The sequence below is a fragment of the Chinchilla lanigera genome, unplaced genomic scaffold, assembly GCF_000276665.1.
Source record: "Chinchilla lanigera isolate Chin_1 unplaced genomic scaffold, ChiLan1.0 scaffold00029, whole genome shotgun sequence".
Classification (NCBI taxonomy): domain Eukaryota; kingdom Metazoa; phylum Chordata; class Mammalia; order Rodentia; family Chinchillidae; genus Chinchilla; species Chinchilla lanigera.
In genome coordinates, this window is record NW_004955430.1 from 15,357,335 (window position 1) to 15,384,437 (window position 27,103).

General features: G+C 36.1%; 1 protein-coding gene across 2 annotated transcripts in view; it reads left to right on the plus strand.

Moving 5' to 3' along the window:
- The window catches only part of Ube2e2 (ubiquitin-conjugating enzyme E2E 2), a 319,892-nt gene that overhangs the window by 234,962 nt on the left and 57,827 nt on the right, over positions 1–27,103 (plus strand). For both annotated transcript variants that reach the window (XM_005387474.2, XM_005387475.2), the window contains one exon: positions 25,299–25,446. In XM_005387474.2, coding sequence (XP_005387531.1) covers positions 25,299–25,446 — 148 coding nt within the window. The remainder of the gene's footprint in view (positions 1–25,298; positions 25,447–27,103) is intronic.

Genomic DNA, 27,103 nt, shown 5'->3' on the forward strand with positions numbered 1-27,103 from the left:
TGTGTCATTGTTTCTCTGTGTCATGATAGTTCTCAATTGAGCAGCAGCGGCCAGCCTGAAGGCCAGCATGCCACAGCGCTCTTGGCCGCATGGCTCCCTGTGTGCCGGGGGCCCTCCCTCCAGGGGGCCTACGAGGCAGGAAGTGAGCCAGATGAAAGACAGGCACTCCCCGCCCGTGGCTCCCCTTGCGCTGGGGGCCCTCCCTCCAGGGGCCTACGAGGCAGGGAGTGAGCTGCCGATCGGAAGCCCGGCACTCCCCGCCCATGGCTCCCCGTGCACCGGGGGGAGTTGTATACTTTTTACATTATATAGTACAGTTTTTCAAGTGTTTCTGTTTTTTAAAGCCCTATAAATCTATAAGGCAGGTCTTTTTCATCCTATGAAAATTACTCCTTAAACCCAAGTCAATCTGTCTTTCCCTCTCCCTTCCTCTTTCTCAGGTCTCACTAAGTTGCCCAGGCTGGCCTCACATTTTCTATCCTCCCTCTCAGCTTCCTGAGTAGCTGGAATTACAGATGTGCTCTACCATACCCAGCTTAGAGCTTTTGATTCTTCACTTTTGACTACTGCATTAACTGTCTAACTCTATGTCATCCATAGCTTTGACAAGCAGGTCTTTATGTCTCTCTTTAAACCATGGATGAAATGTTGAAAAAGGAGTAATCACTAATCATCCTAGTGTAGTGCTGTGTGGCAGCTTAATGTGTTGGTGCTAGGGTTTGAATGTTCCCATCAAATTTATGCTGAAATTTCATCCCCATTATTAGGTATTCAGAAGGTGAAATTTAATCCAACTATGGTATTTAGAAGTGGGAACTTTGGGAGGTAATTAAGGTTAAATGAGGCCCTGAAGGTGGGAAAATAATCCAGCAGGACTGTGGCTTTATTAAAAGGAAGAAAGACTAAGCTAGGGCAGTCTGTCTTGCCCTGGGATACCATGTTCTGCCTGGAACTTTACAGCGGGCTGCCATTCTTCTTCACCAGTGCAGCCCTCCCATTTCCCAGCCTCCAGAACTGTGAGCAAAGTAATTTTTTTCTGTAGATTTCTCAATCTCAGATGTTGTGCCATAGTAACTGAAAACAGACTGATATATTTGATCTTTCAGCCAGCTCTGCTAAAATGTATTACTGAGTCTGTACCACATCTGTCATACTGGGTTTTCCTTCAACTTTGAATTCTTTCTTGCCTATAAATATGTACTCAAAGTGACACTTGCAGCAGCCCAATTTACTTACTATTTACGGTCTCTTTGGTTATAAATAACACTTTCCCACATACATCAAACTTGAATTTATAACTGCCAAGCCGGTTTATTTGTCTTGGCACTAGGCCAGTGCCACTGATAGTGATAAAGAAAAACTTCTGAGTCTTTATGTATATTCTTGACTATAAGAAGAACATGTTAGTGGATATAAATGGAGATTAGCGTGAGCACCTCAGAAGCGTAACTGGTGGCATAGCGCCAGCTTCCAAGGAGAGTGTGCATCTGACCCTCAATCTATTATATGGCTCGAGTCTTTAGATAGGCTTTTTAAAAAGACCTCGTCATTTTCTATGCTAGAGTTCACATATGCAATCTGTGCTTTATTCCCTTGTTCTATAATTTTAATATTGCAAAAGAAGTGGAGTTGCCTGTGGTACAGTTTTTGGAGTGTATCTGTGCTTAATTCTGTTGATCACATTTTTGAGGCACTAACAAAAAACTCTGCTTAATAATCCTTTCTAGAACTTTATTTAAAACTATATGATTCTCCTCATTATTAAGAGAACTAGAATATCAAATTCAATAAAGTTTAAAAACGTTGCCTTCTCTTTGCCACCTTTTAACATTTTACTGTCATCTACTCCAAAAACTGATTCCTTCTTTAATTTGACACATTCTTTCTTGAAAATGACTTTTTTCTTTTTGCCATGAACATTTTTTCTACTAAAACTCATTTCTAGATTTATCTAAACCCATCAAATGATTTTGCTGGCAGGATTTTAAGGCAATTAAAAAGTAAAGGTTGCTGGGCATGGTGGCACAAACCTGTAATCCCAGCACTCAGGAGGCCAAAGCAAGAGGATTGCTGTGAGTTCAAGGCCATCCTGGGGTACATAGTGAGACCCTATCTCAAAAAACAAACAAAAAAGTAAAGGTAGGAGAAAGCACCCATCCTGGAGTAAAGAAGAGATCCAACCCTGGCCCTCAGGGACCTTACAGACCAGTGAGTGGGGAGCCAGACATGCCAGTGACTGTCATAAGGATAACACTGAGTGGGAACACTGGAGAAAGACAACCCGAGTCTGTTTGAAAGTATCAGCAGGGTCTTGAGAAAATAAATGAAGAGCCAAGCTCTGAAGAATGGTAGCAGTACTTTTCAGAAGAACAGGCTCCTGGCCAGACTGACAGCATGAGCAGAGGACTGCAGGTCTGTGGCCCCTTCAGGGCACTATTGCATATGGAAAAGCAGGACACTGCCAAGGTAGGCAGATCTTCCACCTGTAAGAGTTTAGAGTTTATCCTGCAACAAATAAACAACTGAATGTATTTGCAAGTTGGAAAAATTATCCTTACTGCCCTGTGGAGCATTCTGGTGAGGAGGAGAGTCCCAGGAAAAGTAATGTCATAAAGGAAGTTGTTAAAATAATTTCATCTGGTAATGATAAATGCCTTACCTGGAGTAGTAGCAAGAAAAATGGAGGCATCAAGAAACTGAGGAGGTAGTATCAATAGCATGTGTTTCTTTCATGTTAAGACTCCATGTTTTTTGTAATATGTATTAATATTGCTGTAAATTTTTCCCAAAGCTACTGTGAGCATAGCCATTGCAATACAGTCAGACTGTCTGAAGCCAGTCATTGCAAGTCAGTATGACATAATACAGGAGTTTCTGCATAGACATATTTAAAGTTGTCCGTTTTCCTTTGGTAAACAATTTGCGGAGGATGGGGTAAAGAGAAGGAATCAGTCAGCATCCTCCTTACCTCAGCATTTCAAAATTCAGTTTTTACCTCCTTCTCCATTACTTTTTGAGATTTTTCCCAGATGGATATCATCTCTTTTGAGCTCTAGAGCCCTATGTTCTCTTACATGACATTTTGTAGTAGTTGTTTGTGTGATTCTCTCTGCCAAATGATCAGGCTCTAAGAGCCAGAACCCAGTTTGCTAATCGTGGCTTTTCCCTCCCACATATCATCTTTTTGCTCCTCTATTCAGCATGGGGCTCTGAATGTATTACCAGATCAACAAGTATTTGTTGAATAAATAAATCTACCTGGATGTGGCAGCACATCCTTTCAATCCCAGACTCTAGAGGCTGAGGCACGAGGGTCTCCACAAGTTCTAGGCCACCCTGGGCTGCACAGTGAGTTCAAGGCCAGCCTGCACTACAGAGTGAGACCCTGTCTCCAAAAATCAATAGAGAAAAAAAAAAAAAAAAAAGACTAAATAAAAATCTATCCCTATGTCTCTTCCTCCAAACGGAATGCTTTTATCTTTATGATTGACAGCAAACATTTCTTAGAGCCAGAGTTATTTATACTTCTGTTGTACCTTCCTAAATTCTAATACAGACCTGTATAAACTATAAGCTTCAATATATCTTTTTAGTTTACTAACAGATAGTTGATAACACTGAAATAAGAAAAAAGGATCACTGTTTGTGACCTAGATCCACTTACCTGCCACCCACCCAAGGAAAGCATTCTACCTTCCTGAGATATGCTTACTTTACAGACAAGTGAGTTGAGTTTTCCTTTAACAAGTATTTGGATCATATAGGAGGGCTGATAACTAACCAGTGTCAAAAGTCACTATCTGGTCATCTTAGCCTATTCCTAAAGTTAATCATTCTAAAATATATAGATTAAATTAAGATTTAAATAAAATTGAAATTTTTAAAAGTCAGTAAATCCTCTTCCACTCCCACCCTACGTATCTTTGGCTGGCAGATAAGAAAAACATAAACATTTAATAAAGAAAACACTCTCCAGCACCACACATACAAAAGAAGATAGATAATTTCATATATATATATATATAGGATATATATATATTTCAAATCTTATTATATGTGTGGAATGCTTAGTACCATGAATACTGGAAAGAAATCTCATACTCTGCCCTCAGGCAGCCTTCAGTATAGGTAGGAAGAAAAAAACAGATATGCATGCAAAAGAGCAAGTTTAAATGTAATAGAAATTCAGAAAAGAATTGGATGGTATGATCTGAAAGTGGAAGGGGAAAGCTTCGTAAATGAAGCATCAATGAAGGATGGATAGCATTTCCATAAATAAAAGAAAATACTAAGTAGGGGGCTGGGGATTTAGCTCAGTGGCACAGTGCCTACCTGGCAAGCACAAGGTTGTGAGTTCGATTCCTGATACCGGAAAAAAAAAAACAAAAAACAAAAACAAACAAAAAGAAAATACTAAGTAACCAAGATAGCAGGTGGCAGAACTTTGGTGTTCTTTCAAAAAAGCAAACTTATTCTACCATCCATGCCCTACGCATGATAACTAACTGCATATGTAGAACTTCAATTCAGAGTTATCACATCTAGAACAATACATTGATCAGTAGAAGCTTTAAAAACAAGAGATGTTAGCATGTAAGACAGTCAAAGGTCAAGGTATGTGACCACATGAGAAGCATCAGATGGAAGTAGATCTAAGAGCACTAAGAATGCACAAAGAGGTGGTTAAAGAACTAATACCAAACTGAGACAAGTCTAGTCAAAGATCAGTGTAATCCCAGCACTCAAGAGGTTGAAGCAAGAGGATCGCTGTGAGATGGAGGCTACTTGGACTACAAACTGAGCAAAAGGCTGGCCTGAACTGCGCAGTGAAACCTTGTCTCAAAAAAATAAATAAATGAATAAATAAGGTAATAAATAAGTCAGTCAAAAAGCAGTGTAAACATGAACTAGGAAGTGTTACCTCCTAGCACCTGCCCAACATTTTGGGACCCTGCTATTGAAAAAATTGAGAGCAACAGGAAGGCTTCCTTAGTGAAACATTGGTTAGCTGATCTGTGACCAGTGATAAGAGTTTCAGCAGGGAGAAAAGAGGCTGTCAGGTTATTAAGATGTAGGATGACAGTGTTTGAATTATGAAATAGATTTTTTTCTACCACACATAGACATCATCTCTTCATTGGAACTAAATGTTTTACTACTGTATACTCAAATGTTAAAAGAGATGCTTCAAATTATAGTATATTACATTATAAAACAATAATATGTAACATAAAATGATGTGTATAAAAATGAAAAAGAAGTAACCCAGTTAATGTTTCTTAAAACATACTACTTTATATCGGTGTGCTTCAGAAAAGATGCTAGATACACCTTCTTTACAGCGGAAATGCAGGAGGAAATTCAGAAACAATTGTGGTATCTTGAATGCCAGCTACATTGTTCCATTACTGTATTTCTAAATCCAAAGTATAAGAGCAGCTTTCAATCCAGGCCAGCCTGCACTGTATAGTGAGACTGTGTCTCAAAAAAACCAAAGAACAAAAATAATAATAAAAAACTTCAGTTCAACAAAATTACACTGTCACCATGGACACAGTCTGCAAGACAGACTGGTGAAAGGGGGATACATTTTTATCTTCCTCAGTGTCTTAGTTCTCTCACTTCTGAGAAGAAAATGTTCAACACTCAAAGTTAAAGGAGGAAAGGTTTATTTCAGCTCACAGTTTGAAAAGGTTTCAATCCATAGCCAGCTGGAGGGACTTGGCAAAAGAGAAACCGTCCATGGCAGAGCAGGGAGGAGGCAGCGAGCTTCCCTGTCCCTTTCATCCCATCCAGGCTACAAGCCTTTTGGGTTGTGCCACTCGTACCCAGGATGGGCCTTCCATTATCCACGCTGAGGACTATGTTGAGCCAGTGTAGTTATCACACACCCTCTATCCAGCCACCTCCCAGAAGCCCCCCCATGAGCACATGAGGCTTTTAACACTCAGTGTTAGAGAGGAAAAGCATAACTGTATGGCGGTAGAATCTTATACTAGCAGTATCTATAACCAAGAATATTGTATTCCTCCACCAAACTTAGTATAATGTAAGCAGTCAGCGGTGTCTGATGAAATATTTTTCCTGCACTATATCAAACTGGAGATACAACTTTAAATTTTTCTTTAGGGCTGTGAATGTAGCTCAGTGGTAGAGCAACTGCTTAGCATTTGCAGGGTCCTAGATTCAGTCCCCAGGTATGTATGTATTACATACATACATACATACATACATACAAGTATGTGTGAGGGTGTAAGGATTTTTAAAATTGGAATAAAGGGTATAAGGGTGTAAGGATTTTTAAAATTGGAATAAAGTGTTAGATGTATTCTTGTATCTTCTATTTTTTCTTTCATGAGTTTTTATTGCCAGTGGAAGATACAATCACTTACAACCACAACAAAAATATTTCATCATGCTCCTGTACAGCAGTCACACGAGTTTTGAATATGTACTTGAAAAATTAAGTTAAACTTACAGTTTGAGCACATCTGAGGAAGTAAAACCATCCATCTTAGGTATAGGGCCTTTAACCTACATGTCCTTGGAAACCTTAGAACTTAACCAATTCAGTGACAAGCATCACCGTTTTACGATGGTAACAGTTTTTACTACAAATGAGAGGTTAATTTCTTTTTCCTTTAATCTATATATCATTAAATAATTCTGACCAAAAAAGAGACAAAAAAAAAAAATCACACACTGACCCATACAGGCTTTTGAAGAGAAGTAAATTCTTCTCATATTGTCAGAACAAAAGTACACAAATCTTTTGGGAAGAGAGAAGTACAGTTTGTTAACTTCTACCTAAACATCCCAGATTTTTTAATTTTTGTACTGTTTATTTGAAGGACACACAATGTAGTGATACATACCATACTTTGAGAATTTATCATTTCTAATACAAAGAATTTTTGAAAATTACTTAACCCAAATGCTTCAGTTTATGTTTAAGATAATTATAATTTCTACTAAAATATTAATCATATAACTGAAAAGTGTCCTAAATAAAAATTTGAGTAGCACAACATTTCCCTTCAGAAACCATACATCTGTGGATTGATACACCCTAATCACTACCTCTCAAAAAACGCACTTGTAAACCTAGTAATATCAGAAATTTTTAGTTGAGTTCTCATTTTATGGTATGTATGGCTACTTTTAAAAGGTAAATATTTTTCCAGTTAATTTGTTTATTGAAAAATACAAGTTGACATTCTGCTTTCCCTTAGGGTAAAACTCAGTATCAGATACAACCTTGTCCTTAATGTGCTTACATAAATATATTCTTTTCATAAATAAACATTTTTACTAGCCTCTTTATAAAAATTCATTCCTGAAATCCCTATTTAGCTGCATACACAGCTATCAGTTTTGTAAAATAAAGTAGGCTATATTTTAAAAACACGTGGTACAATTGTTTGCTTTCAAAAGGTAATATTTGTTGTTATACTCAGCCGCCAATTTTGTACAATACAAAGATAAATGTTGTAAATTATAGGGTAACTAAGAAAGCAGCCTGGAGTATTTATTTCAGATACTGCTTCAGATTTCTTTAAGGGATAGGGTATTGAGGTAGCAGGAATAGTACATTAGAAAATAAGAATGTATTTTTTTCATCTTGTAATTCTGAATCGTAGCCATTTTCCCTCCACTCCCACTCTACCTCCTCTTTTTCCTTGTTTTTATCAGACATTTCCATGCAGCCTTGGGGCAGTTGACTTACAGATGATACAGGAAAAAGCTAAACTAAAAAGAACAGGCTTTGGAACTCTTGGGATATAAATGAAGCAAAACAATCTAGAAGGAAGATACAAAGACTACAGAAATAACTTCAAAAATGACAGTAGTTGCAGAGATGAGATTGTAGACAAATGAATATGAGAAAAATGGAAGGAGGAGGAAAGAGATGGACCGGGATAAGGGAAAGTTAGGCATGAATATATAAGTGTGAACCAAATCCATATAATTACCATTGGGTAAAAAGTATCATAGTAAATTTGCTTCAGTAAAACTAAAAAGCAAGTCTTTTTTGCAGTAGTAGGGATTAAACTCAAACCCTCAAGTATGTGAGACAAGCACTCTGCCACTGTGCTCCAGTATTTTATTTTGAGACAGTCTTGCTACACTTGCCGGACTGGCATCCAACTTGCCATCCTGCTGCCTCAGCCTCCCAAATAGCTGGGATTGCAATCAGGCACCGCCACACCTGGTTTAACAAGTAATTCTCCTGAGTAACCAATTTGAAGATACCAATACAACAATCACTGTTAATTTCCTGTCACGTTGTCTGAAATTCTGTATTGCTTTTGTTGTTTTTATGTTGTTTTATGTCTGTGTCTGTTAATATGTTTCAGTTCTTTTAACTTTAAAATAAAAAAACATTTTAAAAACAAGTAATTCTTGAGTACTCGACTACATGGCAAAAAGAGAGAGCTTGGTAATAGTCCTTGAGTTCTTGATAAGGGTTAAAAACTAATTTACCTGTTTTTTTGGTGAGGAGGAAGACATTTCCATTCTTAAAAGGTTGCCAGAACCCAAAGAATCGCAATGCTTGCTTTGCATTTTTTTCTTAAATGTGTTCTGTCTTCCCCTCTCTCCCTCATCTTTTCAGCAGTGGGTTCCAGGAGGTTATGAAAGCCACTACCAAAACTAGTTTTTTAGTCATTTCTGATTGTTCTTTGCTTGCAGTACCACTTCTCCATACTTGTTTCAGATTGTGAATTGAGTTGCCTAGCTTTTTTCTCTCTCTTCTTCTGTCTTCTGTTTTTCCTGTATGTCTTTCTCCCCTGGTTTGGCCAGCTGTTAAGACACTATACATAAAATATTTTCCATAATGTTGATCATATAAATGCCATTTTGTAAATTTAGGAATAAGTTAGTGTAATCTACCACAAGAAGCTAATTAAGAAGGAACATTGTGTAACAATCCTGTTACTGATTCCTAAAGTACCCTTTTCTCATAGCACTTCCCTAATCAGAAACTACAGGATGTGAGGAAATCTTAGATTATCATTCAGCATTCACCCCTTCTTTCTTCCAATCGGTCTTCAATCTCATTTTCTACACATTTTTAGTAAGTTAATATTTTCATGTCAAGTTGCAAAAAGGTGACCTGATATGCCCATGATCAGCACAGTCTCTCTTAGGAGTGATGCTTAGAGAAAGAAACATGCTTTCTCCCATTTGACCAAGTAATTTTATTTTACTAATGTACCTTTTTACAGAGAGGGCATATAGTTTATATTTTAGAATCTAATTGAGATCATCACACAGAACTAAAACATTCAGATATTTAATAAAAATTAGAAGTACCTTTTTTCTGCTTTTTAAGTAAACTACCTAGCTAGCTTTCTGTTCTAGTATACAGTTAGGATCAGGTCAGTTCAGTACACATGCTCTCCACAAACATTTAAAGACATTCACTAGAATATCCTGAATACTGACACTTAAATTATTCAGACTGTACAAATGAGAATTGACAGCTTTTTTAACTTGTGCATCTTATTTATTTCCCTTAAAATTATGGTCTTGAGGTGCATCCATTCACCTACAAATGACACAAGTTTATCCTTCTTTATGGCAGAGTAGTATATCATGGTGTATAAATACCACATTTTCTTTATCCATTCATCTGTTGGTGGGCATATGGGCTGTTTCCAGGATTTAGCTATTATGCATTGTGCTGCTATAAGCATAGATGTGCATACATCATTGTGTTATGATGCTTTTCACTCTTTTGGAAAGATGCCTAGAAGCTAAATGGTTGGATCAAATGGAACATTTAGTTTTAAGTTTTTGAGGACTCTCCATACTGATTTCCAGAGTGGTTTTATTAGTTTACACTCGTACCAACAATGGAGAGGGTTTCTTTTTCCCCACACCTTCATCAGTGTTTGTTATTTGTTCATTTCTTGATGAGAGCCATTCTTTCTGGAGTGAGATGAAATCTGCGTTGTTTTAATTTGAATTTCTTGAATGACCAGTAATGGTGAATCTTTTCTCATATATTTATTTAGTGTTTGTACTTCTTCATCTGAGATGTGTTTATTCATTTCAGATGCCCATTTTGGGATTCGATGTTTAAATTTAGGGGTGTAATATTTTTAAGTTCTTTATGTATCCTAAATATTATTCCTTTGTTGGAGGAATAGCTGGTAAAATTTTTCCCATCTGTGAGTTGTCTCTTCACTCTGCTGGTGTTTTCTTTTGCTGTGCAAAAGCTTTTTAATCTGATGTGATCCCAGTTGTGGATTCTATTTCCTGTGTGATCAGGGTTCTATTCATAAAATCTTGCCTACACTTAACGTCTTCAAGAGTTTTACGTATTCTGTCTTGCAGCGGATTGTTTCTGTTTTTATATTTAGATCTTTGATCCATTTCAATTTAATTTAGTGAATAGTGAAAGATATGGATCTAGGTTTAGGTTTAGCATGTGGAAAGCCAGTTTTCCAGGCACCATTTGTTAAAGAGGCTGTCTTTATCATTGAAGGTATTTGGCCCCTTTGTCAAAGATAAGGTGGCTGAGTGTGTTTGGAATTGTTTCTGCATCTGCTCATCTGTTCCATTGATCATTGGGTCTGTGTTTCTTGAGAGGTAATATTTTTATTTTTATTTTTTTGCTAGTGTCATGATGTCTTTATCACAGTAGCTTTGTAGTATAATTTCAAGTAAGGGATTGTAATGTCCCCTGCCTTGCTTTGTTGCCCAGAATAGCTTTGGCTATTCTGTATCTCTTCTCATTACAAATGAATTTTAGTGTTGTTCTCTGGGAGGAATGCTATTGGTACTTTGACTGAAATTGCATTAAATCTGTATAACAGTTTTGCAAGTATGGCCATTTTCACTACATTGGTTCTTCCTACCTAAGAACAAGGGATATCTCCATTTTCTGATATCCTTTTCCATCTCTTTTATCAGAGTATTGTAGTTTTCAAGATAATGGTTTTTATTTCCTTCATTAGATGTGTTCCTAAGTATTTCATTTTTTCTTGATGCTATTGTAAAAGCTATTACCCCTAATTTCTCCCTCAGTGAGTTTGTTATTTGTGTACAGGGATGCTTCTGATTTTTGAGTGTTGGCTTTGTATCCTGTGCTACACTACTAAATTTGGTGATTAATTTTAGGAGTCTTTTGATGGAGTTTTGAGGGTCTTCTGTGTAGTGGATCAAGTCACCTACAAATAATGATAATTTAACTTCTTCCTTTCCTATCCTTAATCCTTTTTTCTTTTCTCATCATATCTAATTGCTGTGGCTATTTCCAAAACTATACTGAACTGGAGTGGTGATAGTGGATATCCTTGCCTTGTTTGTGATTTTAGAGTGAAAACTTTGAGGTTTGTCCATTTAGTATGATATTGGCTGTTGATTGGTCATAGATGGCTTTTATCAGGTTGAGAAAAAGACCTTCTATTCCAATTTGCTATAGCGTTTTTATCATGAATATGTGTTAGACTCTGTCAGATTTTTTTCTGCACCTATTGAGATGATCATGTGCATTTTGTCCTTAGTTCTCTTAATGTGGTGTATTACATTTATTGATCTGCAAATGTTGAACCATCCCTGCATCCCTGGGATCAGTTGTACTTGGTCATAGTGTATACTCTTCTTGATGATTTGCTACATTCTGTCAGTATCCTGTTGAGGATTTTTGCATCAATGGTCATTAGGGAGATTGGCCTGTAGTTTTCTTTTTTTGACTACATCCTTCTCTGGTTTTGATATCAGGGTAATCCTTCCTTCCAGGAATGAGTTTGGCAGTATTGCTTTCCTTTCAATTTCATTAAAGATTTTGAGGAATAGTGGCATTAGATCTCTTCTAAAGTTCTTGCAGAATTTAACAGTAAATCCATCAGGACCTGGGCTTTTCTTTGTTGGTAGTTTTTTAATTATTTCTTTAATTTCATTGACTGACACTGGTTTATTCAGAACTTTTATGTCTTCTTAGTTCAATTTTGGTAATTCATATGTATGTAGGAATCTGTCCATTACTTCTGGGTTTTCCATCTTAACAGAATACAGGTTCTCACAGTAAATAGTGATAATCTTCTGGATTTCTATAGCATCTGTTGTGATTTTACCCTTTCATTCCTAATTTTCTGCTATTACTTCTGTGAAACTGCTATCTTCTGATCTTCATTAATTACAATTAATCTTACGTTGTTCTTTGTATTGACTAGCAGCGGCTGGATGGATTTTTCGTGGTCCCTTGCTGTTTTTAAGAAATCTTTCCTTCAGTGATCACTAATCATCACCCTGTCTTCAAGATCTCATATTCTGTACTCACATTGGTTGATTCTGCTGTTTATACTTTGCTTTTTTTTTTTTTGTCTTTTTGAGACAGGGTCTCGCTATGCAGCTCAGGCTGGCCTTGAGCTCCCTTTGTATTCCAGGCTGGCCTGGAATTCGCAATGATCCTCCTCCCTTAGCCTTCCGACTGCTGGGATTACAGGCGTGCGCCACCACGTGTTTAAACTTTCAATGGAATATTAATCTCCTGGATATCTATTTGAATCTGTTTTATGGAATCCAGTCCTTTCTTATGTTAGGCATTCATGGTTTCCATTACTTTCCTAAGCTCCTCTTTTTTCACTTGTATGTACTCCAATTTCACTAAACATGCTCTTCATTATGGTCATTATCTCTGTAATTGTGTGTAATTATTTCTGATTTTTCCCCCTTGTTTCTTTTTATCTGTTTTTGTTTTTTTCTAGAGACTTGTTCTGCTTTGTTACTTTACTAGCATTTAAGAAATTTCACCTCAGTGCCCCCTGGATTTGTCTTGGGCGAAATGGAGGTCTGAGGTTACATCTTGCTTCTGCATTTTCTCATTTTTTATTTTGTTGTTATTGTTGTTGTTGTTGCTGATTTTTAGGCAGTGATGCTGGTAAATTGCTTACGGTAAGTAGCTTTATTACTATTGTCAAGACATTTAGGAAATAACTACTTTTTAGAGATATCTTCTAGGCATAGCTGACTCTTGACCTTTGAGTCTGTCTCTCAAGAGGCAGAATCCTGCCTCTTCTGTTTATTAAGGACGAGAGTCTGCCACCTAACCCAGTTGTTTGATACTGGACTATAATATTGTTTATGTCCCCCAATAATCTAGCTATTCTCATACAAGGAAAATCAGTTGATCACAGCAAGTATGTCACCTTGTCTATAGTACAGTCACCAATAACATCAAACACAGACTGGAAAATAACAAAATGTGATAACTAGTAATTTGGCCTCAACTATATGTATAAGATTTATAGTTATATAACAAAATCTAAGGTAAATAAGAAAATTATATACAGTAAATATCCACTAGAGTGTTTTACCCTAAGGGAAATAGGAAGAAATGGAGAAGTAAAAGAAAAAAAGAGATTAGAACCAAGGCTAAACATCAGAGAAAGATTGTCCAAGCTTTAGGAAACTGGTGAATAAGACAGGAGGAAAGAAATAATTAAAAAACCAAAACAGATACGAAACAAAACGAAATACAAGCAGTATTCACCCTCACAAAGAAACAAAAACAGAGCCCACATCTTTGCATTATGGTTTGTTTCTTCGATGTCTCTGTGGGCTCCAGTTTTCCTTCCAGGTCGTTGGATCCCAAACTTCTAGCTCTGTCAACTTTTTTCCTTCCCCAAGTTACTACTTTCCAGTGTCTATTCCAGCTTTGGAGAGGCCAATGTTTTGCTGCTTACTGCTTCATCATCTTCCTGGAAGTCTTCATGGACAATTTCTAAGTCATATTAGAACAGTTGTTTCATTTTTTGACTAACTTGGCTTTTCTTGTCTTCAGGGATCTCAGACATTATAGGTCAGTTAGCCTAAGAACAGTAATAATGGTGAATATCAAGCATTTCTCTTTACTTAGCACTTACATTTTCCTTTTGTCAGAACTCATTATACGAAAGCTATTGAACTCCTATATCATTAATTTTGCTGTCTAAAATATTAAAATCTCAAGTTCATATAATTTTCTTTGTTTTCATATTTTTCCTGTTATTTTCAAAAATCTTGGGAGGTATGGATTTCCTTGTATATATTTTTATTTATTTCATATTTTCTTTCCTCTCTAAAACTTCTTTACTATTGGAATTGACACAGTTTTGAGCATTTGAATTTCTCTGAACTTGACATTGTGTCTGTTTTTGTATCTTTAAAATGGGAGTAATACTAATTCCCATATCATAAGAGAATTGTGAAGATTAAGTTGTATAATAAATGCAGGCCACTGAGAACCTTGTCTCACGTAGAAACATTGCGTAATTATTAGCCATTTTTATTTTGGTTACAACTTCCTATGATATACATAGTGTTTTTTTAACTTCATAGTATAAACATAGAGAAGTATTTTTCTCAGTAGTATGCACACAATTTTATAAACTTTCATGGTACTTACGAACTCTACTACTCTCAAAGAATGACTGTTACATATGATACAGAATTCACCAAGAAAGGCATTCAGCCAACACTATAATTACTGTAAATTTACTGTATTATTAATAGAATTACTCATTTTATTTAATTTATGCTAAAAGAGATTTTACTTGTAAGCTTTGGTGAGCTATATTTAACAAATAATTACTATAGGTAGTTATGACAAATACTTAGTATTACATTGTATATCTATTAGATGTTAATTTCCAAAGAAGAATAACAGTCACTTTATACATCTGCAAACACAAAATTTCCTATTTCTTTCCTGAAACATGAAGGACTCCGTATAAAACTTCCATTTAAAAAGAAGTCCTCCATTTCACATTTATTAAATCTACATATGCTCTTACAGAATTGCTCTGAGAAGTATGAGACCTATATAAAAATGTAAACAAAAAGGAGAGGCTGTTCTTTTGTTTATGTTTATGTCACTGTCCTTAACAGCAAATGTCATGGTCATATTACATGTCATGTCATGGTCATGTCACTATTATATAGTTTACAGGGAATCCATTAAGTATGTCAGTTGTTTTGCCTCTTAATTAATTGTTGATAAGTATTAGATACTTTCGCACTTAACAAAAAAAGAAATCACATCTAGAAAATGTAGATTCATTGGACATCTGCTGTTTTCTCTGTCGGTTACTAAAGAATAAAAAGGTGTTTAACATAGTCCCACATAATGATCGTAAGATCAGTGTTCAAGAGCAGCTGTTCTAATACTATATCTGATTTTGGGGCCTGATGCCACTGGTGGGGTAATTAGGAAAGCATTTATTCTGATTTTGGTGCACATGTTGGGTATATGTTCAGTGTATTGAAATAGTGGGAATTATGGGTTTTTTTGTTTAAATTGTGCAAATTTTTAAATGATTTGTTTTATATATCTATTTAAGTTTGAATACCAGGTCATCTCTATTTTCACCTCAGTTTGATACCCAGTTTTTTAATCAACATAGTACTGGAAAATTTTTCCAGTCTCCAAAAACTCATTTTCAGAAAACACATGGATGACTTTTTAAAAACTCTTTATTTTAAATATCGTTTTGCTTTTAATGTCTTGTTAAAATCCAAACTTTTGATTGTAAATTTCTCTCTCTCTGTCTTTCACTCTCTCTCCTTGTCTTTCTGTACCTCTGTCTCCCTCCATTTCTTCCCCCTGTGAGAGAGACAGAAACAGAGACAAAGAGGTAAATGAAGGAAACCCCTACGTGTTGTTCAAAATAATTGACACATCTCCTATACAAGATTTTTGTTAATGTTTGAATGTAGAGCAATCAGCTCTTTTTAATGGTTATATTTTTATCCTTATATTTTGGCATATATGGTACAATATGGCCTCAAACTAATGTCATCCCTGAGCCCTATGAAAAAGCAAGTGGAAAAACACTTCAATTCAGGGCACATCGGAATTCTACAGAAAGATGAACATGTACTCACACTCAAAGATGACAAGCCACACTGTGATACAATCTCACATAAAGGAGAGTCAGCTGGAATATTTCTGAAACTTCAGGTAGTAGACCAAGTCAGGAGAGAAAAGATGATTGGGGACGTTTTTTGATTTTTTTTGTTTGTTTGTTTGGGTTTGATTTGGTTTGGATCAGTTCAGTTCAGTTTAGTTGTGGTCTGTGGATTGAATTCAGGGGCTTGGGCACTTGCTCAACTATTTTAAGCTACATCCTCAACCCTTTTTATGTTTTTATGTTAAGATAGCATCTCATAAAGTTGCTCAGGTTAACCTCAAACATTGTTCCTCTTGCCTCAGCTTCACAAGTAGCTCGGATTCCATGTCTGCAAAATGATTGTTTCAAAAGAAAAAGATGGAGTACAAAATATTGTACAACAAAAAATAAGGCATTACTAAAAAAACAGAAATTTGGAAGAGAACCAAATTAAACTTTATTCACTATAGATATGTTCCTAGTAGAGTCTATAAATTAAGTTTTTATAAATTAAGAAGTTAATTATTGGTCCCTAATCAAATCATACAAAGCACCCTGTTTTATAGGTGTTGGGAGTAATCTGCTACTATGTTACAGGAAAGGGCTCTGAGATTACATAAGGTGCTTCCATCTCCTAAGAGATTTGCTACTTGAGATTTTTCTAGTTTGATATTTTTGTACATCTGTTCATAAAAGACACTAAGAAAGACTTTAAATATCTGTGCTATAAAGGTCTTTTATGTATTATGATGATGATGTGTGTATGTATGAGAGGTTGAACTAAGGGCCTGGTGCGTGCTAAGCAACCACACCACCAGTGAGCTATACCCACTCATGCACCCGTACCCTGGCCTTTTTTTTTTTTTTTTGAGACCAGATCTCACTACATGGCCAGACTAATCTCACATGATTCTCCTGCCTCCAGTACTGCAGGCATGTATCACAGTACCCAGTTGAAGGCCTTTTATTTTCAATCATTGAAATTGTTCTTAAATTGTACTTGAGCTGGGCGTTGTGGTCTGTAATCACAGCTACTCCAGAGTCTGAGGAAGTAAGATGTCAAGGTCAAGGCCAGCCTGGGCAACTTAGCAAGACCTTTTCTCAAAAGAATAAACAGGCTGTGGATGTAGCTCAGTGCAAGACCCTGAGTTCAGTCTCAGTATCACTGAGGAAAAAAAAATTTGTACTTGAAAGACTTAAAAAACTACCTCTATCATGTACCATATGCCACTCACAACTGGGTAGCCATCATCTTTATGATGTAGTTCTGGGTGGTATAGAAAATTTTTAATTTTTTTGCTTCCATTTATTCAAGGACCAAATTTTCATGGTGAGGGAGGGAATGTTTTCCTGATACGTATTTCTTAGATACATATTGTTTAAAGATTTGTAATTTTCCTCACTAATAATGCATTTTCCAGAGGTTGGTTGGTTGGTTGGTTTGGGAGTGTCACCAATACTTAACATAATCTTAGGCCTGGAAATAACTCAATGATAGAAACTTGACTAGTATTTATGAGGGACTGGGTTTGATCCCTAACAGCACAAAGCAGAGTCAAAAAAATTTTTTTCATAGAGTGTACTATTAGTACAGTGCTTTTAAATCAGTTTAGAGAAAAGACCATTTAAAATCTCAAGGACAGGGTGATACTGACATTTTAAAAATAAATACAAACTTTTGAAATCAGTTTTATAATGAGCTTAAGCAACAAGCCACTTGAATGATGTTACTGTGCTGTTTTGGGACCTTTGTTACATGATTCACTGATTCATGGTACAGTCTAAATTGTTCCCTGGGGGGGGGGGGTCTTAAGAAACATTTTTAAGAAAAGTGCATGTCTTATTTCTCACTGATTTTAATACTTCCTCAGTAAAATTAGAGTACCATGTATTTATCTCTTGATCAAAAAGTCAATGAAAGCTATGTATAAAACAGGTTTTTGACAAGAATTATAGCTCAGTGGCACAATGCCTGCCTGACAAGCTCAAGGTCCTGAGTTGTACAACTCCAGGTACAAAAAAAAAAAAAAAACAGGTTATCATTGAAAAAATATTTGGGGCTAGAGTCTGACTCAGTGATGGAGAGCTTGCATAGCATAGAAGACCCTGGTTCCAATCCCAGTGCCACAAAAAAAAATAATACTTTAAATGATCATTTTTAATGAACTAGTTTTTATGAGAACTAGTTTTCTACCTTATAGATGTTTATTTACTTTAAAATGTATTTCTAAATTACATGTAGAATGGTTTGTCTGAAATACTTTATTAAGATATTTTCTTCTTGATACTTAATACCCCACGTGATCTCTGTCACCTTACAAATCAACTTTTTATCTCTATATAAAATACTGTCTGTAACCTGCAGCCAAGGGAGCGACCTGAAAAACACATGTAAAAGCCAAGTGATGGGGAGATTATTACAGGACAACATTCAGTCTCAAATAATCGTGTAATGAGGGGAGGTGAGAGAGGGCAGGGAGACTAACTGGATTCCTGCAGGGCATGGTGCGAGAACTACTTACGTATTTGCATCTCACAGCTGTAGCTGGTACTTTCCCCTTTACACAGATGAGGAAGGTGGATCTCCAGAATGTCAAGTAATTCGTCCAAGATTCTAATTACAACCCGGGTCCAGCTAACTTCCAAAGCCTTGTATTCTTTCCACAGTATAACTCTTGGATCTTGGAACTAGAATGGGCCTTAAATGGGTCTCTTTTTTTTGTTAGAAGACAGAGGCTCAGATTAGCAAAGTGACTATCCCAGGTTACACACCACTTAATGAAATTCTGTATTTAACATAAAGAATTCTTAATTCTTTCTAAAATTATTTTTGCCAGGCATGATGGTGCATGCCTGTAATCTCAGCACTCAGGAGACTGAGGCAGGAGGATCACTGTGAGTTCCAGGCCAGCCTACATAGCGAGACCATCTCAAAAAAAAAACAAACAAATAAATAAATAAATATTTAAGAAGAGATGATTCTGTGAAGTACAGAAATAGCACTACTTTATTTTAAGGTATTTTAAACAAAATAATAATGCAATTAGAAAATACCATATACTGTATTTGTTTGTTACTGCTTCTGTGACAAATTCCCAGAAACTTGTTAGCTTAAAACAATAGTGTATTTCTTATTTTACAGTTCTAGAGGGCAGAGATTAAAGTCAACATATTAGCCTGAAGTCTTTCTGGAAGGTTCAGGAGAAAACCCCTTTTGCCTTTCACAGTTTCTGGAGGCCGACTGCATTCTTGGCTCACTGCCCCTTCCTCGCGTCACTCATTCACATTCTTATGAGCAGCTCTGACCCATTTTCTTATAAGGTCCCTGTGGTGATACTGGGCCCAGCCTGATCATCTTGGAAAATCACCCAGTCTCACAACTTTTAACTTCATCGCAGGACGCTGTAACCACAAGAGGCAGCATTCAGTTTCTCTGGGTTAAAATGTGAACACAGAGTGGGCAGCATTCTGTCCGCTGCATTTACATAGGCCATTAAAACCTTGCTCATCCAAGGTCACCTAGGAATAAGCCCTGCTAGACAAATAAGCTTTCTATATCCTTACATCCAAATGTTATCTTTGAAATTTATTTATTTTTGGAAAATGTTCTAAAAGGTACTCACTTCCCTTTGTCCTTACGGAATGATTGCTATCACTGTAAACATTAATTACTGAGTAGTGATTCAAATACAGCTGTAAATGTAAATGTAGCTGTAAGTTGTTTGAAACACAGAACTCAGTGAGTATTAAACCCTGCAGTGAAACTGGAATTTACTTTAAAGAGATTGTTTCATCCTTTGGTTCTTTGTCAAGAATGTGAAGTGAAGGATGTATACATTCCCAGCCCTGTAAACACCGTAATGTGATGGCCCTTCTGCAAGATTGAGTCAGAAATCAGAGCAGTCTTCTCTGGAGTGAGGGCAGGAAGAGTGTTCTTTCTCAGCCTCTAAAAAGCTCCTCTGGCAGTTGCCAATCCTTTGCTGTTTGTCAATACTTAAAACAACATTTCTGATTTCTGGATGACTAATGTCTAAGGACCGTAATCAACCCCTTATCATTTTGTATGTATTCTTTTTATTTCCCCTGGGTGTGTTAGTAGGGTCTAGAAGAGAATGCTAGCTGTTTTAAAAACTTACTAGTGAGTTATTTGCCTTAATTGTGGAACATCACTTTTTCTGCTATCATCAGCCTACACTTTTTTTAGATTCTCTTTTGCATTTAAATAGAAAATAGTAACAATAAAAATATTTATGTTGGAGTGCTTGGACCATACTGAGCGCTTACTAAGTGCTCATGATTTTTTATTATTGGTTTAATTTTTAAAATCACTTCTGAAGTAATTTTAAGAAAATCTAGTAAAGTAGCATGGAGCAGAAAGAATATCTTCTGCTTCCTCCGTATATTCTCCACACTTTTGTAGCATTTGCTTTTAAATTGTGATTCTAATATGATCTTTTAGCTAAAGGAACAATAAGGTGTTACATCTCATCAGAGAGATGAGCAGTAGCGCATAATGTATTTACATTTGTTCAGTAGACAGTGAGCTCCTTCTATATGCCAGGCACTACATTAGACATCAGTTGAAAGAAAACACTTGATGAGTAATCCACAGTGCATTGCTGTTATCCTATGACAAACATGGTATTAGAATTAGGGATGTGATGGAGAATTTTGAGAGATCATGATTTACCTTTCAAGAGATAAATGTACAACACTTCTTAACACTTAACGTGAATTTTTTCACCTTTAAAAGGTGGTCATTTGGGGATTCTATCACTGGAACATGTACGAATAGTTAATCTGCCTGTTTAATTTAGTAACAACTTTCACATTAGAAGTTGGCAAGCATCACCAAAGTAGATGCTTTTCATGGGCATTATAAAACATTTCAGCATAAAACATTGCCCAGAAAATTCACAAGATTCTGTGTAAACTCATGCTTTATTATTTTTATTACTTTTTATTCATCTATGTACCTCAGTTTCTGTTTCAATGAAATGTCTCCATTTAAAACACCATTATTCGGGCTGGGGATTTAGCTCAGCGGCAAAAGCGCCTGCCTGGCAAGCGCGAGGTCGTGAGTTCGGTTCCCGGTACCAGAGAAAAACCAAAAAAAATAAAAAAATAAAAAAATAAAAAAAATAAAACACCATTATTCGAATTTTTATCTTTCTCTTTAGAGTAAAAACAAATAAAATTAAATAGTATCTGATACACTAAAAAATACCATTATAGTCAACAGTAAAATTAAAACAATAATCTTTAGTTTAAAAATGGACAAAAGACATGATAGACCATAGAGGTTGTCTGGATAGCACATAATCACATAAAAAATTGTTCAACATTGTTACCAGTGGGGGAAATGCAAATAAAAACCATGGTAAAGAGTCACTGCACCCTAAAAGAATAGCTAAAAATATGCCAATTACACCAAATGCTGGCAAAAATGTAGAGAAATTGGATCACACTGCTAGAGGGAATATAAAATGGTATAATCACTCTAGGAAAGAATATAGCAATTTGTTATTACACTGAATATGAGTTTTTCAGTAAATGTAAATAAAACTTGAGTTCTGCATGCTGCTTTAGCAAATTATTGACCTTTCTTAGTTACTTTTTCATCGCTGGGACAAAATACCCAACACTCACAAGTTTAAGGAAGGTTTATTTTGGCTCACAGTTTGTAGAGGTTTCAGCACATAGCTGACTCCAAGGCAAGGCAGCATGGCAGAGAAGAAATAGCCCATGGCAGGGCAGGCAGGAAGAAGCATCAGTGAGCCTGCTTTTCCCTTTTATTCCCTTCAGGCTACGAGCTTCTTGGATGGTGCCCCCTGCACTCATCATGGGCCTTCCCCTGCTTCATACTCAGAACTGTGCTAAACCAGTCAGTTGACTAATCTAGTTACCATAAACCCTTAATCCATGTTTACACACTCTAAATCCAGCCAGCTCTGAAAAGCCCCACCTCTGAGCACATGAGGCTCTATAGGAACATTCACATACACACCCTAACAGAACCCAAAGAGGTAATTGTGAAAATCACCAATTTATAGGCAGTTGGTCAGAAGTTCTGGAGGTACAGACTTGGCAGTTGGCATCTAAAGTAGGAGGCAATCTTGTGGGACTGAGTCCTTAACTTGTGGGATCTCACCTAACTCCAAATAGATTATTATCATAATTGACTTAAATTAGTTAGTATCAGATTTGTTGTTGGAGGTAAGTCCTGTCTCGCATTTGATCACAAAGTGTTCTGTGTATGAGAATAGGAAAAACTATTTGGTTTTTCTTATCATATATAAACATAATTGTCCTTCATTGAATAAATGGTAACAGTTGGTACATCCATGGTGTGGATGTACCACTCAGCAATAAAAAGGAACAAATTATTGACATATATAACACCATGAATGGATCTCAAGGGAATTATTATGCAAAGTGAAAAGAGCCAGTATTAGCAGTTACATAGTATGTAATTTTATTTCTAAAGCCTTTTTGCAGTGACAACAGTTTAGAGATGAGCAGTTGTGGCTGTCAAAAGTAGCACAAAAGTATGTGATGAAACTGTTCTATGTCTTGACTCATGATCACGTGTGTGTTAAGATAGAACTAAGTATGTACATGCATGAGTGCACATAAAATTGGTCACATCTGGAAAAGGTCAGTGTACTCTTACTGACATATACTTATGCAAGTTGTTGCCATTGGAAAAAAATTGAGTGAAGGATATATAGTATATGGTTTTTGTCTGACAATGGAACCTGTAGTTTCAGACAGACAAACAAACAAATAAACCAGATGCCAGGCATACAGGCTGAGTAGAACATTAGCTTTTGGGTCAATAAAACTCTATGCAAATTCTGACTCTGCCACTTACCACATGTAGAACCTCGAGCCAATTCTCTAAGCTTTCTGTGCCTCAGTTTCTTCTTTTTTAAAGTGGATGCAATACTTCCCTCAGTGAATTGCTTTCAGGGTCAGCTCAAACTAACAAGTTAACATCTCATAGGTTTTTTGAATGTTGTTCATTTACAGGGCACTCATCATTTACATTAGATCATAAAAATATTTTGTCTTTTCATTTTCATCCTTTCCTTTGTGTCCTATCGCAACTAAAAGGATAGGCAGTCTGACTTCTCTAGAGAAGTTTTAATATCATTAAGTAGCCTGTTTCATTTAATATCATTAGGTCGTCTCTGTCTTTGCTTCTTTCATGAGCCTTACTCTTGTTCTGGTTTCCTGAGTTGAACACTTACTGTCTTTCTTCCTATTACTGTGTATATATTTGAAACTGTAGATATTTGTACCTTTTACTTCAAAGAGATATATTTGTACCTCTTTTACTGCTGTTTTGGCTATATCATAAATTTTGATACTGGCAACCAACATTTCCATTGACATTTTATAAATGGAAAGGATTTTTTTCTTTGAAGAATCATTTGTAAATCTTTTTCAGATTTCCAAATACCTGATGGGGAGAACTTTCATGTGTAGGTTCTGACTTTTGTTCTTTTTGGTCTTAATATCCATTCTCCAAAGTATCTCAGACTTCCTTTGTGGCTTGGCATGTTATCATTTTGTTTTAAATGTTTGAAAAGTATATATTCTTTAATTGTTGATTATAGAAATCCATCTTCCTTCAGTCAATTGATTGTGATTGCTCAAATCTTCAGTATCTGCCTTAGTTTCTCTTGCTGAGTCAAAACACCCAGCATCCACAAGTTAAAGGACAAAAGATTTATATTGGCTTAAAATCTGTAGAGGTTCCAGTCCATAGTTGTCTAACTCCACGGCAGGGTAGCATGGTAGAGGAGCATCGCCGAGGAGAAACGTTCTGTCATGGCATGCGGAAGGCAGCAGCAGCCTTCTTTCCCTTTATATTCCATTCAGGCTACAACCCTACTGATTGGTGCCACCAGACACCCAGGGTGGGGCTTCCCATCACCCACACCCAAAGCAGTGCTCAAACAAGCCGTGGACCAATCCAGTAATCCTGCCCTCAATCCACATTCACACACCCTTAACCCGCATTCACACACCCTAGATCCAGCCACTTCCGAAAAGCCCCACCTAGGAGTGCACAAGGCTTTGGGGAAGCATGTAGCTACAAGCCATAACAGTACCCTTATTAATTTTCGGTCTAGTTGATTTATCAGTTACCATAGTGAAAATCCCTCTGTGATTGTAGATGTGTCATTTCTCATTGTTCTGCCGGTTTTCACTTCGTATATTTTTGGTGTCATTGTTAGGCATAACAGATTTCAGGGTTGTTATTATTTTCTATGCTAAATATGTAAGTCATTTTATCAAAATGTGTTGACTTTTTATCCCTAACAATGCTTTTTGCTTTAAACATATTTTTGATCTAACAGTAATAGTCATTTAAACTCTATTTAGTGTTTACATAGTGTGTTTATGATTGAGAATTCTCAGAGGAGACCTTTTTCTCCACAGCCCAGATCCCAAGCTGTCCCTGACAAGTTTTTTTGCTGCCTCTTGCTTGTATAAGGCATATCTTTTTCAAGTCTGTCCATTTACTGAAAGACTAGCCATTAAAGTAACCTAATTTATGTAAATGGTCTCAATTCAAACCCATGCACATTTTTCTTGCTTCAGAGCCATTTTAATTTGGAGTCTCACAAATCTGGTCTTTGGAACACCCAAGACTATTTTTCTATTTTAGTTTACAAATTTGAGAACATTTATAATCATAATATTAATGTATTAAAATCTATTTGTTGCTTATGTAAGACTCATAGTTAAAACTACTTTAGACTTAACTGTTTTCAATTGAACTTCAAATAATGTAACTATTTCAAAATTCTATATAAGGGAAGAATAGTGATCTTGCTATCATAGGGAAAGATAAGCTATACTAACAGTACTTCAAACTATAGTTTAATAAGGAAAAAGTTTGATAATTATAACTAAAATAGTACTATAACAGCAAATTATAACTAATATAGTGATAACTTAGTTTTATAAATTAACCATTATTTATATACATGCCTGAGTTCATGCTTTCAAACCATGTCATGAAACATTCTAATTTTCTTTTTCTTAGTTATTCCTACGTTTTGGAGTGTTGACTCTTAAAATTGTATAAAACATTACTATTTTTAGGAATCACAAAACTTCTTTTTAATTCTTCAGAATTCGGAGTCAGTTTTTCTCTCATAAACATTCCTATAATTGTGTCGAGTAAATTCAGTCCCTAAAACATTACATAACATGACTCTTCATTAAAAGCACAATGTCCTGGTTTTGCTCTTGGCATTTAGTTTTCTGTTCCCAGAGTGATAGGTTCTAAATGATGACATTTGTTTATTGCTTATTCTCACTACCTGAGGAAAACACCGGTGTATTTTATCCAGTGGTCTGAACAATTTTGTCTAATAAAAGATGTATCTGCGTTTCTTCTAGGTTACCTTCCGCACAAGAATCTATCACTGTAACATTAACAGCCAAGGTGTGATCTGTCTGGATATCCTAAAAGATAACTGGAGTCCAGCCCTAACCATCTCTAAAGTTCTTCTGTCCATCTGCTCACTTCTCACAGATTGCAACCCGGGTAAGAGGTGTTAAGTAGTATTAACATGGAACTCGCCTCAAGGTTTATATGTCAGATTTTAGAACTTGCTTACTGCTACCACTCTTACTACCGTCACTGATTTTAAGTTTCCATACTGTATAACTGTTTTCTTTTTAAATTCAGTCTTCTCGTTAGGTTTTTTTTTCTTTTTTTTTTTTTTTTCTTTTTTTTGGTTTTTCTCCGGTACCGGGAACCGAACTCACGACCTTGCGCTTGCCAAGCAGGCGCTTTGCCGCTGAGCTAAATCCCCAGCCCCTCGTTAGGTTTTTAAAGACCTATTGTTTGCCCCCCAAAAAGGAGAAAACAGAATGTGATAAAAATTGATGAGAAATAATTTCAGGTGAGAAAGTACATTTCAAGAATGCATTAAATTCTCTTACCTAATAATAATAAAAATTCAAATTGAATAGCATAACCTTTAATTAGATGCCTACCAGAAGATGTTAATTTGAGAAATATGGGCTATTAAAACCTAGTAACAACCAAGCAGCACCATATAGTTGTGACCTTTTGGCATCTTAATAGCCGCGTGTCCTGACAAGGTATTAGAACAAAAAGGCTGAATGGTCCTGAAGTAGGAAGTACAACTTCCCAGGAAAACTAAAGAGAGTATTTATGTTCAGCTTGACTCTGTGGCTTGCTGCCTTGCTTACCACTGAAAGTTCTTAGCTCTTCGTACTCCTAAATGTCTTTTAACTAGAAAACAAACCAACTGCCAGTTTTTTACATACTTGGATTTTTTTTAAATACAAAAACGTGAACATGGCTATAGGGTTTTCATTGGTATACTCCATGGAAACATTGTTCTTTGAGCACTTAATGAAGAGCCTTAACATTGCATGAAATTCTGTCTTCCATGATTAGGAAAAAATTCTCTTCTACTTCAATGTATTTGTTACTTCTTAGTAATGCAAAAGTCTTTTAGGGAAAAAATGTGAAATAGTATAATAAAGTTGTAACGTATTTGAAATGTTTTAACACTAAAAAGAAAACATAATAGCTTTTAAATTAAATCATACTTTACAACTACATAGAGAAGCCCAGCAATGCCACACTAAGAGTTGGTTTTGCTCTTTTGATTCTATTATTACTATTCCAGTCCGCCTTGTCTCTGTGACTGCCTATATATAACTTCATGCAGCGGTAATGTTGCAAGGCGGATTTTTTTTCTCTTTTGGTGATCTGAGGCCTGTCACTTTGAATCACTTGTATGTAAGAGTGTGTTCTCAGTCCAGGTATCCCTGCTTAAAGAAAGCTTTCTCTCTGAAAAGATTACTATTCACTGAAGGTAGTAGGGGGTTTTAGAGTCTTTGGGGTATTTTTTGATTTGGTGGTGGTAGTGGCAGTGGTAGTTTTTGCTTTGTCTTAGAAATTTACAGATGAATTATGCAAAACAAATTAAAATTGCTCTTGACTAAAGCAAAATCACATAAATTTAAAAGTACAGAAATAAATAACTTACTATTCATAGTAAGAATAAGACTAAAAATAATGGCCCTTAAAACTGGACACAACCCATCTGAGATTAGAATAGAATAGTATCTGTAAAATCATGCTAACATTTATCACACTTTAACACATATAAAGTTTTCTGGCCAGGCATGATGCCTGTCATCCCAGCACTCAAGGGGCTGAG